This window comes from Polypterus senegalus, chromosome 9, assembly GCF_016835505.1.
Source record: "Polypterus senegalus isolate Bchr_013 chromosome 9, ASM1683550v1, whole genome shotgun sequence".
In the NCBI taxonomy this organism is placed as follows: Eukaryota; Metazoa; Chordata; class Cladistia; order Polypteriformes; family Polypteridae; genus Polypterus; species Polypterus senegalus.
Window position 1 is genome coordinate 2,725,158 of NC_053162.1, and position 13,948 is coordinate 2,739,105.

Sequence of the window (13,948 nt, forward strand, 5' to 3'; positions counted from 1 at the left end):
GTTAGGCAGCCAGGCTTTCCTGTGGGAGTTGACTGAGAGACCTCAGCAGAGAAATATTTGCCAAACTTGTTTGAGGTACTTCACCCAACCCTGTCGTAAAATTACAAAGAGACTCGGTCCTAAACGGAGAGTAAACATGAATGCTTCTCACTAATGTAACACTTAATATTACATTGCTTTGCATAAGTTACAAATAAAGACATGCAAAATATTTATCAACTTGTATGAAAAATTTCACATCACAACAGGGAGGTTACTACTTTGGCAATGCCATGATGTTGAAATGTTGCTAAAGACTTCTGAGCTTTTGTGTTGGTTGTTACTCTGTGCAGTTCACGTTCTAAGTTCTTCAAGTTCCACAATCCAAACAAAATGTCAGGTTGACATGAAAGTTTTAATTTACTGTTGTGGCCTTTCCATGCTGGCAACCTGTTTTTGCCACAGGGATAATTTACGGTTTCCTTCAGTCTGGAAGTGTTCAAGACTGGGTAGCATGTGGAGGGGTGAGTAGCTTACATCATCGAGAGACTCCTGGATATCTGCTAGCATTGCTCTGGTTTCATCTGACGTATAGTCATATGAAAAAGTTTGGGAACCCTTCTCAGCCTTCAGAATAATTTACTCTACTTTCAACAAGAAAGATAACAGCGGTATGTCTTTTATTTCCTAGGAACATCTGAATACTGGGGTGTTTTAAAACAAAGATTTTTAGTGACGCAGTATTTAGTTGTATGAATTTAAATCAAATGTGAAAAGCTGGCTGTGCACAAATGTTGGTCCCCTTGTCATTTTGCTGATTTGAATGCATGTCACTGCTCAATGCTGATTACTTGCAACACCAAATTGGTTGGATGAGCTCATTAAGCCTTGAACTTCATAGACAGGAGAAAAGGTATTTCAGGTGGTCAATTGCAAGTTGTGCTTCCTTCCCTTTGACTCTCCTCTGAAGAGTGAGAGACAGCATGGGATCCTCAAAGCAACTGTCAAAAGATCAGAAAACAAAGATTCTTGAGTCTCCTGGTTTAGGGGAAGGCTAGAAAAAGCTACCTCAGAGGTTTTAAACTGTCAGTTTCAACTGTAAGGAATGGAATTAGGAAATGGAAGGCCACAGGCACAGTTGCTGTTAAACCCAGCAGGTCTGGCAATGCCAAGAAAAATACAGGAGCGGCATATGCAGAGGCAGTATTGTGAGAATGGTGACAGACAATCCACAGATCACCTCCAGAGACCTGCAAGAACATCTCGCTGCAGATGGCGTATCTGTACATCGTTCTGCAATCAGCGCAATTTGCACAAAGAACATCTGTATGGCAGGGTGATGAGAAAGAAGCCCTTTCTGCACTCACGCCACAAACAGAGTCAGTCGCTTGTTCTATGCAAATGCTTATTTAGACAAGCCAGATTCATTTGGGAACAAAGTGCTTTGGACTGATGAGACACAAATGGAGTTATTTGGTCATAACAAAAAGCGCTTTGCATGGCGGAAGAAGAACCGCATTCCAAGAAAAACACCTGCTACCTCCTGTCAAATTTGGTGGAGGTTCCATCATGCTGTGGGGCTGTGTGGCTAGTTCAGGGACTGGGGCCCTTGTTAAAGTTGAGGGTCAGATGAATTCAACCCAATATCAGCAAATTCTTCAGGATAATGTTCAATCATCAGTCACAAAGTTGAAGTTACGCAGGGGTTGGATATTCCAACAAGACAATGACCCAAAACACAGTTGGAAATCTACAAAGGCATTCATGCAGAGGGAGAAGTACAATTTTCTGGAATCGCTGTCATAGTCACCCTGACTTGAATATAATCGAAAATCTATGGGATGATTTGAAGCAGGCTGTCCATGCTCGGCAGCCATCAAATTGAACTGAACTGGTGAGATTTTGTATGAAGAATGGTCAGAAATACCTCCATCCAGAATCCAGACACTCCTCAAAGGCTACAATAAGTATTGATGTCATACCTCTGTTAGGTGCCCACATTTATGCACTTGTCTAATTTTGTTATGATGCATATTTTCTGTTAATCCAATCAACTTAATGTCACGGCTGAAATCCTACTGTTTCCATAAGGCATGTCATCACATATTAAAAGGAAGTTGCTATTTTAAAGGCTCAGCCAATGATAAACAAAAATCGAAGGAATTAAGAGGGGTTCCCAAACGTTTTCATATGACTGTATAACCAGGGTTTTGTCTAAGTGACTTAGAAATGTTTGCTAGAAGATGAACCAAGACACTGAGTGGAGGGCTTTTGTATGCAAGGCTTAAAAGTTTCTGGCAACAAACTAGATCTTGGGCACAGGGCTGTTTTAGATTATAAAAATTATTCATCACCAGTTAGACTTTTCTACTAACTCAACAACAGCCATGTTAAACTACATTAGAAGTTTTTATTTTGGGGATATTTTAACCAAAGCGTAGTAGTGTTCTTGCAGTTATCAATGGTATGCAAGCAGGGTAAAATATTAATAATTCAACAGCAAAGTCTCCACTTGATTTGGCCAGGGAAATAACAAGTGCAATAGGACAAGGTGTTAACAAGTGAAAAGCGCCAGCTTGACTAGAAGAAAAGAAGGCGAAGGGTAACACTGCCACACTTTTTTCATAAATTGAAAGACTCCAGCGTATGTTTTTTTTTTTTTTTTGTCTGCCCTGTCTGTTCCAAAAAGCTACAGTACAACAAGAGCAGACTGAAGTTACGGTTATAGCATGATGGAGATCAGATCCACTTGTGTTAACATTGCTGTGTCTTCTACTTGGACCGTGTGTGAATCCACAAAACATGTATCAACACATTCATTGCAGGCTCTGGCCCGTTATTCACATTACCTCAGCCATTTGTGTGTTTAAAAACATTAAAAACAACTGAAATGTATTTTCTCCAGAGCATGTGGCAACATCCTTTTTCTCATTGGCTCAAAAACGAAACAAAACCTAAATGGCATAGGTACGTCAGCTGCAGGATTTTCATCCATACATCTATTATCCAACCTGCTATATCCAAACACAGGGTCACGGGGGTCTGCTGGAGCCAATCCCAGCCAACACAGGGCACAAGGCAGGAACAAACCCCTGGCAGGGTGCCAGCCCACCACAGGGCACACGCACGCACACACTAGGGACAATTTAGGATCACCAATGCACCTAACCTGTATGTCTTTGGACTGTGGGAGGAAACCCATGCAGACACGGGGAGGACATGCAAACTCCACGCCATCCTGCAGGATTTTATTTATGATCAAAATAGAATGGGGAAATATTAGATTGTGCACTTGATTTGGTTAAAGGCATAATTATTTATTGTGCAGTTATTTTCATTAGTTAACAAATTGAGATTAATCAAATTAATAATCCATGTTTCAGTATTTTTCTTCATTTATACTGTTACCCTCACAATTGTTTATTTTCGTAGCTATGTGGTGAAGAAGAAGCAGTTTACAGTTTGTTGTAAACAAATTGATTTAATATTAAAAAATCATTTTCTTTTTCATCTCAGTTGTTGCACTCGTTAAGTATTTAGCAAAAGGAGGCACATGAAATTACACATATTGGACATGTTTATTGAAATGTGTTCAGTGCTTACATTAATTCAGTAATGCAGATAGATTTTGATTTGCAGCAATATTGCAGATAGGAATGGGCACATATAAAACTTCCAAATGTTTCTTTTCAAGTGAATTTCAATATGTATCTGGCAACTTTGTTTTTTTTTTTCATTTGTTTACTTTGTGGAGAATAAATGTGGTAAGTGAGAACCAAAGAAAATTTGGGGTGGCAACTGGGCCACCACATTTAGAATAGAATGTAAATAAGCGCACGGTAGCGCAACTGGAAAATTTGCTTAATGTATGGCTCTTCTCGCCTCAGAGTCTTTGCTCTCTCAAGCAGGTCTGCGTCAGGAAGAAGTTCTGTCAACTGAACCGCTATCCTCCATGAGCCCTCAGCTTTATACTGTCCTGACCTTAAGGGGTGTGGCTTACTTACGTGGGAGTGTGGCTGAGTTGCCTTCTATGGGTAGTTTCTCAGAGCTAAGGAAGACAAAAGAGAAGATACACATAACATTGGTGACCCCTTCAGTCCCAGTGGGTTATTGCATACCTTGTTTGAGCCTGGCAAGTGATCCACAGGTATCCCTGCGTGACAACTTACGAAACAAAGTAAATTAGTTTTGACGTGGATGATTAGTAACAGCTGCACAGTAGGGACTCTGTTACCATTTTCAATCATTTTGTGCTTTTTGACATCTTAAGAGTGTGCCCCAGCCATATCATCTTAGTGAGTACAGCAGCTGGAGAGAGGAGATGAAACTCTGAGTGATCCGTTGGCAAAGGCAGCACAGTGCTGCTGAGGGATCAGTTGTCATTAGTGCTAGTTTACTGTGTCATTGTCTAAAACTGTAGGGTGTTTGAACATAATGTCATACTTGTAGTTCATTTTTGTGATTTTTAAGTACAAGAATAGTGCATCAGTGGCATTTAATTAATAAATCTGATTTTTTTTTTTCTCTAAAATAAGCGATAAAACATTATCCCTTTTTTCTGATTTTTTTTCCAACTAACATTATCCCTTTTTTCTGATTTTTTTTCCGCTAATGAACATTTTCAGTGCAACTTTTGACTTGCTTGCAAAATTGGGTCATAAATGTCCACAAGAATGGAACTTGTTCATAACCCAAGGCTTACCTGTATATATGTTTTTAATAAAAATAAATTGCCTTGTTATTTGGATTATTGTTAGTAACAATCCCTAGTATATTGTTAACAACTCCATGTCTAAACTTTTAGGTTTAGTATTTTTTCTTGCTTGATCCCCTGTGTATGGCTTGTTTTTTTTAAATAAATTAACATTAGTACCTGTGTAATTTTTTAACTTAATTTTTCTTTCACCAATTCTTTTTCTAGTGGATTGTGTCTGGCTCTGAGGACAACATGGTGTATATTTGGAATTTGCAGACAAAGGAGATTGTACAGAAATTACAGGGACACACAGGTAAAAAAAAAAAAGGGACACACAGGAAAAAAAAAAAAAAAAAAACACTTTGAGTCAAAAGTTTTTAAGTACACATTGTGAAAGCCCAGGGCGTGTATGGCTGCCCTAACCCTGACACAGACAGGTTTATCACTTAGCACACTGGTTTATTTACAGTTTCCAGCTCAGTCCACAAATCACCCACACAACACAGTCCTTTGTGCCGCCCATTCTTCCGCCTTCAACTTATCCTCAGGCTTTGTCCTCTTCCTCCCGACTCTGCCCGATGAATGGTGGGGACTGGCCCCTTTATATATGGCACTCGGAAGGACTTCTGGTGCCCAACAAGCGTCTTCCGGCAGTGCAACTAAATAGTGCCCTGCAAATGTCCGTACGCTCCCTGGCGTTGGCCCCAGACCCCAACAGGGTTGAGCTTCTATGCTCATGACCGGTGGCTCCGCTGCAAGCCAAGGGGGCTGCCCTCTGGCCTGGGGGAAAAATGTTCTTAAAAATACACTCTCCTCCAGACCTTCCATACTCCAGGCATCCCGGCTGGGTAAGGGCTTTGGCCATCCGCCACAGTATGCATTTGACGTATACCATATGTACCTAGATCACTAAAACCCAATCTTGGAGTCAGGCAGCGTGTGGTGTTTGTAAGGGAGTGTCCCGTCAGCCACATGACCCTGATTGGGCTTTGCTTAAATGTGATGCGTGGAGCTCTTCTCCCCCAAGACAAGAAGGTGTGGGTCATATTTAATTACACTGACATAATAGGCACATGTAGGACAGAGTAGGGCTTGACAGTGGAAGTCACCTTTTGGGAAGGAGGCAATGTTGGGGTCTGTTGGTAAAACATCAAAGGTTAGGGTAGCTACTAATTCTTTAAGAAAACTTTTCAGAAGCAGGTCAATATCTCATCAATAAGACAATGGTTGGCCAAGAAATGTTGTAGAACATACCTATACTTGGTGAGGTCATGAAGAATGACATTTAGGCAACTGGCAAATCACTGAAACACTGGAAGAATAGGGAGACCATGCCTGGGATGTTCTCTACAAGGACAGGGGAAGCAATTGCAATTGGTAATATTCATCGAAGATGGAAGGAGTACTTTTGTAACTACTAAACTCAATGGATTTGTCTGTCAGTGAGGATGGACTGCTGGAACGAAGCTGAAAAATGAATCTGATCCGGCTGTTGTTGCTATGTAGCAGATTTCGTTTGTTTCTTATTGTGTTATATTAGAATCTCTGACTACTTTATTAGGAGTAATGGAGAAGTTGTGAGAATTCCAACCGCACCTTGTTGTAAAGATGGTAGAAATGTAATAAATACTGTCTGTACAGGCCTCTGCTTTGATTGGTTTTTACATGCCTTTCAGTTTTCTGCCCTTTGTGGGGTGTAGTAGGACCTGTAAAGCTACACTCCATTATTATTTTTTATTATTAATATTTATTAATTTATTTTTGACAGATGTTGTGATTTCTACAGCCTGCCACCCAACAGAAAACATCATTGCATCTGCGGCCCTCGAAAACGACAAAACTATCAAACTCTGGAAGAGTGACTGTTAAGCAGAGGAGATTTTTGGACAAGGACTTTTCTTCCCTTTCATCCCAAAACCTCCTCCCAAGGTGCAGCGCCAGCAAATGAAGACACTTGTTCAGGATGGCAGTGCATTTGAAGCAGTTAGAAATGAGGCCCGTCAATGTATCTGATGGAAGTGACACATATCCCAAAAACTGTTATTTTGTTTTTTTTTTTTTTTTTTTTTTTTTCTTCCTGTTTGTGACCTGATTATAATTAGTCTCTTTGTATTTGTTGCTCTTTTTATTTTATTTTACACCGCCTTATTTTCTAGAACAAATCCATTTTTGGTCCACATTAAAATCATTACCCTAGATTTCTAGCTCTAGGACTCAGTCTGCTAGTTGTTGCTTACCCTACATCTTGAATTTGGTACACCCGTTGCTTCATGTATTTTACGCAGAGTATCATCAGTACTGTTAACTGTGTCGTCTTACTTTAAATTATAATTTTTTATATTTTTTTTTTATTTAAAAGGATTTTGCCTTTTTCATGTTCTAATGAAATTAGCTGAATGACTGTGGAAAAAGTAATGCTTTTCATACATTTGTTCATTTGCTCTTATGTCCTCCCCATGTCTGTTGAGCTTTAAAACACGTGGCACCTTATGCTGTCACTGGTACATGCGTCATTTACTGTTAATACTGGAACGTGGCGGTAGGCTGTTTGGTGAGAAGGCTTGCAGTTCAAATATTTCCTCCTGAAATTAACTCTTTGTACCTTTAAAATTTATTACAATTACTTTTATTATGCACCTTAGTTTATCTACGGAATGGCAGAATAAATCATGGTGTGAGTAAATTAAGCAAGATGTGCTTTAACAATCATGTTGAACTTTCTTAACCTGCCTCGGACATCATTAAGGATTGGCAGCGTGTTTTCAGTGTGCATGTGTGAGGATGTATTACAGGCACCTGGAAGATGGACTAGCAGCCAGCATTGTTTAAGGCAGAATTTAATAAAGCACTTCATTTTTGTTTGTCTTCACCGTGATGGAAGTGATGGTGGTTATTTGTCGTTTCCATTTTTCTGTTTTAATACGGTTTTAGTGCCACCTGTTCACCTTCAAAGATTTTTCCTGTGGGTACCCCGTGTTGAGATTTGGTTCATAGTTCTTTTGTAGTTAGGAGGCAGTATCGGGAGTTTTGTTTTATGTGTGTTGATCTAAGTTAAGTGATGTTTTAGAGTGTCTTGTGGTGCGGTTAGGGGACATTGAAATTTAAGTTGTGATATGAAGTGTAAACGTAAAAGAATCTGAAAATGGAGTTGTTTATCAGCCTTCTAATGAAAGAAGAAGAATGAGAAATGAACATTTTTATTTTTTTATTAAAGAGTGTATAGGACTGTCATCTTCATATTAAAGTCAGTTGTGCCAGCATTTTGAATATAGAGAGCCCTGCTCATTAGAAGTAATGCACTAATACAGCAGACACTCCATAAGATTGACGGGGGACATGCAGAGAACCTTCCTTTAGGGATAACTCCATAGGAAGTAGAATTAGACGAACCAGAAAGTGAGCCATCCTGATAGATTTGTTGTAACGTTTTCTTAAGGGTTTCTGTGATATTGATATATTAAAAAAAAAAGAAATAGAAAATTTCCTATGTTAGGGTTTGCCGCTGCAATGTTTACATCTTTTTTTTTTTTTTAATTCGGGAAATCCTTTTTCCTGAAGCGTTGTTCATATTTCAGCTGTTTCAGTTTTGAACTTTAGTACAGACATTGGCTCGTTCTGTGTAGAGGTAGCTTACGGTACAGCATTTTAATGGTGAAGAGCCTGCAGTGGATGGCGGTTGTGTTTCAACTGAACCTTGGGGATTGTACCTTCTTTGGCAGGAGGTGGGATTTGGTGGTCCTTTTTGGTTGTTAAATGGTGAACAATTGGAATGTTGGTGGGATCCACCTAGGATTATGCCTTCTGTGTGCATGGTTTTATATACAGTAGGTACGGAAAGTATTCAGACCCCCTTCAATTTTTCACTTTGTTATATTGCAGCCATTTGCTAAAATCATTTAAATTATTTTTTTTCCTGATTAATGTACACACAGCACCCCATATTGACAGACAAAAAAAGAATTTTTGAAATTGTTGCAGATTTATTAAAAAAGACAAACTGAAATATCACCTGGTCCTAAGTATTCAGACCCTTTGAACCCTCAGTATTTAGTAGAAGCCCCCTTTTGAGCTCATACAGCCAGGAGTCTTCTTGGGAAAGATGCAACACGTTTTTCACACCAGGATTTGGAGATCCTCTGCCATTCCTCCTTGCAGATCCTCTCCAGTTCTGTCAGGTTGGATGGTAAACGTTGGTGGACAGCCATTTTTAGGTCTCTCCAGAGATGCTCAATTAAGTCAGGGCTCTGGCTGGGCCATTCAAGGACAGTCACAGAGTTGTTGTGAAGCCACTCCTTCGTTATTTTAGCTGTGTGCTTAGGGTCATTGTCTTGTTGGAAGGTAAACATTCGGCCCAGTCTGAGGTCCTTAGCACTCTGGAGAAGGTTTTTGTCCAGGATATCCCTGTACTTGGCCGCATTCATCTTTCCCTCGATTGCAACCAGTCGTCCTGTCCCTGCAGCTGATAAACACCCCCACAGCATGAAGCTGCCACCGCCATACTTCACTGTGGGGACTGTATTGGACAAGTGATGAGCAGTGCCTGGTTGTCTCCACACACTGAGGAGAGGCAAGACACATGACAGCCCACATGGAGTTTGCTAAAAGACACCTGAAGGACTCTGAGATGGTGAGAAATAAGATTCTCTGGTCTGATGAGACCAAGATAGAACTTTTTGGCCTTAATTCTAAGCGGTATGTGTGGAGACAACCAGGCACTGCAATTGCAGGCTGCAATATAACAAAGAGTGAAAAATTGAAGGGGGTCTGAATACTTTCCGTACCCACTGTATGTGTATATAAACACAATATACAATACAGAACTGTATGTACAGTGATCCCTCACTATATCGCGCTTCGACTTTTGCGGCTTCACTCTATCACGGATTTTAAATATAAGCATACCTAAATATATATCACGGATTTTTCGCTGGTTCGTGGATTTCTGCGGACACTGGGACTTTTAATTTATGGTACATGCTTTCTCAGTTTGTTTGCCCAGTTGATTTCATACAAGGGACGCTATTGGCGGATGGCTCAGAAGCTACCCAATCAGAGCATGTATTACGTATTAAATAAAACTCCTCAACAACGCTGCAGCCAGACCCTTCTCCTCCTCAATGATATAAGATATGCTTCCCGTGCAGTGCTTCGCACACTTCAAAGCTCTAACAGCAGGTATTCATTTTTGATTGTTTGCTTTTCTTCTCTCTCTCTCTCTCTCTCTGACATTCTCTGCTCCTGACACGCACTTCTTTGAAGAGGAAGATATGTTTGCATTCTTTTAATTGTGAGAAAGAACTGTCATCTCTGTCTTGTCATGGAGCACAGTTTAAACTTTCATGTCTAGACGGCTCTAATAATGTTAAAAAACGTATTTACAAGGTTGTAAACAGGTTTTCTATGATCTAACTGCGAAAATAATAGATTTATAAATAAAGAATCCTACTTCTTGGAAATTTGTTTATCGCGGTACAGTCTGGAACGGATTAACAGCGATAAACGATTGTTTACTGTATAACTGTGCGGAGAATACTTATAAACAGTGTGGGAGAGTTTCTAAGGGCTTCAAATATATAACAATAACCATACAAACATATGGTTTCTACTTCGCGGATTTTCACCTCTCGCGGGGGCTTCTGGTGATTACTGTATACACTAATTATATACACATATATAATAGGCACACAGTACAGTACTGCACTATATATATTGTGATCTGCAGATAAAGAGAATAGAACAGGATAAAAGTTTGGTGTCTAACACACCTCATCTAATTGCTAAAAATAAACTTAAAGTATAAAAACAGCCTTATAAACAGCCTTTTTTTCTAAACAATGTTACGCTGGCACTAATGGCACTGGCAATTTCAGGAATTGACACTGACTGTTGTCTTCCACTCCCAGTGTATTTTATACGCTGAGATGGCTAAAGGGACAAGGCATCTCTGCTGAGCCCGAAGTGGCATCAGGGTTGTGTCACTGGTCATCTTTTCCATGAGAGAGAGATGGAGAGTGGCCAGTAAGGGTTTTCACCAACCCCCAGACACAACTTAACTACAATCTTGATGCAAATATTACCAATTATTTAAAGGAAATAACTAACTCTCCAGAACACACACACACACTGGAAAATCCTTCGTCTCTTTCCTTTCTTCATGCCTTCCAGGAGAGATTTGTCCACCTACTCCTAACTCTGACTCCCCGCATGAGGGGAGGTGGGTCCCTTTATGCCAGACCCAAGAGTCGTTCCGGTGTCACAGCATTGCATGGTGGAAAGCACCTCAAAGCTGGAATAACTTCTCCCGATAGAAGACTCTGGTGGAAGCCATGGCACCCTACATGGTTGTCCAATTCCCCAGGTTGCCCTGCGGGTATACACGTGGGCAATCCAACAAAGGGACATTGCCACCAGGCACATTGAGGAAGTCCATAACGCTGCAAGGTGGTCTTCCCTTGTGCTTCCATAAAATGGGTCTTTTGGGGATGTGTGCTAAAAGTTCCATGCATCCCATCTGGGAAGCCTGTTCAACCCCACCTGCTATTACTAATATTTGTCTCTCTGTCTGTCTGTAATGTATATGGGAAGGGAATTGTGAGTTATTTTACATTCAGATTTTGGATCAGGTTTACCCCTCATGTGATGCTTTATATTTTGTTAAAGGTTAGGGAGTTTTGCTGGCCATTGTCAAAAGTGTGATATTCCTTCTCAAAAAAAAAAAGTCGGCTAATGTTTTTCAATTTTATTTAAATTTTATTGTGTTACAAGCACCTAATTAAAAACCACTCATGTTTTATGCACATTTCTAAAGCACTTCTTGCATTCCATTACGTTATGCAACTTTTATTTCATTTTCACCTATTCAATCATATAATTTAGATTTATTTAGATTAATTTATTTCAGATATCTCTGGATTGTATTTTTCAGTTTCTTTATACATACTTTCCCAGTTTGTTAGATTAGGCAATGAGAAACGTAATGCCGTAGTTCTGAAGCCGTTCATACAGGTTGACAGGTCAGAAAAGTGAGCAGTATGCATTCAGTTGCTTCTGTTACAGTATTGTCATTTAATTATAAGTAATTTACTCTACTTCATGCTGATATTTTTTGTTAATGTTTCTTACATTTCCGGTAATAAGTTTACTTTAATTAAAATAGCAACATGAGGTGCTTGTTTTAAGAGCATCGTAGCCTTCAGCAGTGTAGCACTCGTGCAGGCGCTACCAGTGACCTTAGATGGTTCAAGAAATGAGGAGAGCAAATTTCAGCCTGGAAACAAGTCCTCTCACACGAATGAACAAGCGTTATGTTGTTTCACCTGTAAATGAACCAAATATTCAAACTTTTTTTTTGTGTTTTCAGACTTTGCCGTGGTGCACAGGCCTGCTGTCCATATCAGTAGTGGTAAAGCACAAATGGGCTTTGCAGTCGCACATAAAAACAACTCTCATGCCTCCCTTGGTGGATTTTCAAACCATCAGGTGAGGCTTCTTATAATTTCTGCTAAGAGATCAATTTGGCGTTCCTTTCAGGTCTGTGCTTAAATGGACTTCTCGTGTGGAGGATAGGAATTTGCACGGTTTTTGTCTTTCCCTGGGACGTGTTCATCCTACCCAAATACTCGCAGCACTTTTTCTGCATTTAGAAGAGTAAAAGGTTTGTGCGCATGTGATGTTTCAGGGCTACTTGTGTGCTTCTGTACCCTTTTTGGCAGTTTATTAGCTTTTTTTTATTTTTCCTTCAGCACTTGTTTTCAAGCCAATGACTTCAGTGTTGTCATTCCCACTCTTGATAAATGCACACACTGTCATGTCCGACATGCCCGACCGTACACCTGCCTTCGATGCTGCTTTGGGTTACGGTTTGAGAATGTGAGGTTATTATGTATGGATTTTGTTTTGTATGTATATATGTATGAAGTAGACAGAAGCCCTACGTGAATTGCCCGAGTTAACGCTCATTTGGAAGTAATGGTGGGGCTTTAACCCTCAGTTTGAGTTTTGTTTACCTGCACAACTCTGCCGCCAAGTGAAACCTTTAGGGCCGGTGGCAGATGTAAGTTGCTTTCAGTGTTTTACATTTCAACGAGGTTTTCATCCTTTGCTTATTTTGAAGCTCTCCTTAACGTATTGTATTGTCATTTTATTCCCCCATCTGTTTCTGTTGACAGGTGTTATTTCATACAGCGGTTCCCAATGTCAGTCATGGAGGACCCCCAGTGTCTGTGGGTTGTTATTCCCAAACAGTTTCACAGTGGGTGCCTCGTTCTCATTTTCAACTGGACTCGCCATTTATTTTTACTCTTATATTAAGAAATTCTGAAATATTTGCAGTTTTGCCAGACCTTTATATACTTAACTCTTCTCTGTAGAGTTTGCTCCCTTGATTGTATCCAAAGGCTCACAACTCTTGTCACTTCAGTGCCATATTCACTGGTCTGCTCTGTTTCAAGAGATTTGTTGTGAAGAGCAGACAGACGAATGTGGCAGTGAAGTAGCTGCGTCCCTTTAGCAACGAGAGCCGTTTGCACCCTTGTCTGCAAATTATCAGCGTTTGTATACAATTACAGGAGCAAATTCAAAAGAGACGCAAGCATTCAAAGTTGTTGCAAAAAATAGAAATATTTTCAAATTTCACATTTGTAGAGCAGAAAAGTAAACGGTGAGATTAGTTAAGAATGGGATGCTGACTGGGAAATGATTGGAATAAAAACCCAAAGCTGTGGAGGTCCCCCACGTTCTGTTCTCAGTGATTAACGATATCCTCCTAGTATTCTCTGAGGCACAGGCAGGGGGCCTGCATTCATTCATTCAGATGTCTTGGGGTCTGTGTTTACCGAACTCGCAGTGTTTTAGATAATTTAGCAGACAATTACATGTATTCATTGTTTCTTGAATTTATTGTATTCACTGTCATGTTAAAAACATGCTTTATTTTTCTTTTTCTATAGAGTCTCATTTAAATCTGAAAATTAAGAGTATATCATCACGTAGATAGTGCCAACTTTTAAGTGTGTTTTCTAAAGTCCTAATAGCAGGTTGTTGAGTTTAACAGGTACGTTCTGAGACTTGAGAGCTCTTCAGTTTCTGTCTACAGCAGTTGTCCTGCGGGACTCCCAAGGCTTGTGTTCTTTTTTTATTCTGACCAATTTCACAATTGGGGAATCGTTCTTACTTTTAACTCGCCTCATTGTTTTGTGTGCTGCCCTGATTTCATTTTTAAGTAAGTGTTTTTGCCAAAACTTTCAATGTCTAAGCTTCCATTATCCGTTTTCT

The 13,948-nt window shown here is 39.9% G+C and overlaps 1 protein-coding gene across 1 annotated transcript in view; it reads left to right on the top strand.

The window, feature by feature from the left end:
* The window catches only part of wdr5 (WD repeat domain 5), a 99,552-nt gene extending 92,657 nt beyond the window's left edge, over nt 1-6,895 (top strand). Inside the window, exons 13-14 of the mRNA XM_039762613.1 lie at nt 4,901-4,988; nt 6,444-6,895. Of these exons, the coding sequence (XP_039618547.1) occupies nt 4,901-4,988; nt 6,444-6,544 (189 nt within the window). The 3' untranslated portion in view covers nt 6,545-6,895. The remainder of the gene's footprint in view (nt 1-4,900; nt 4,989-6,443) is intronic.
* Nucleotides 6,896-13,948: the final 7,053 nt, after the last annotated feature.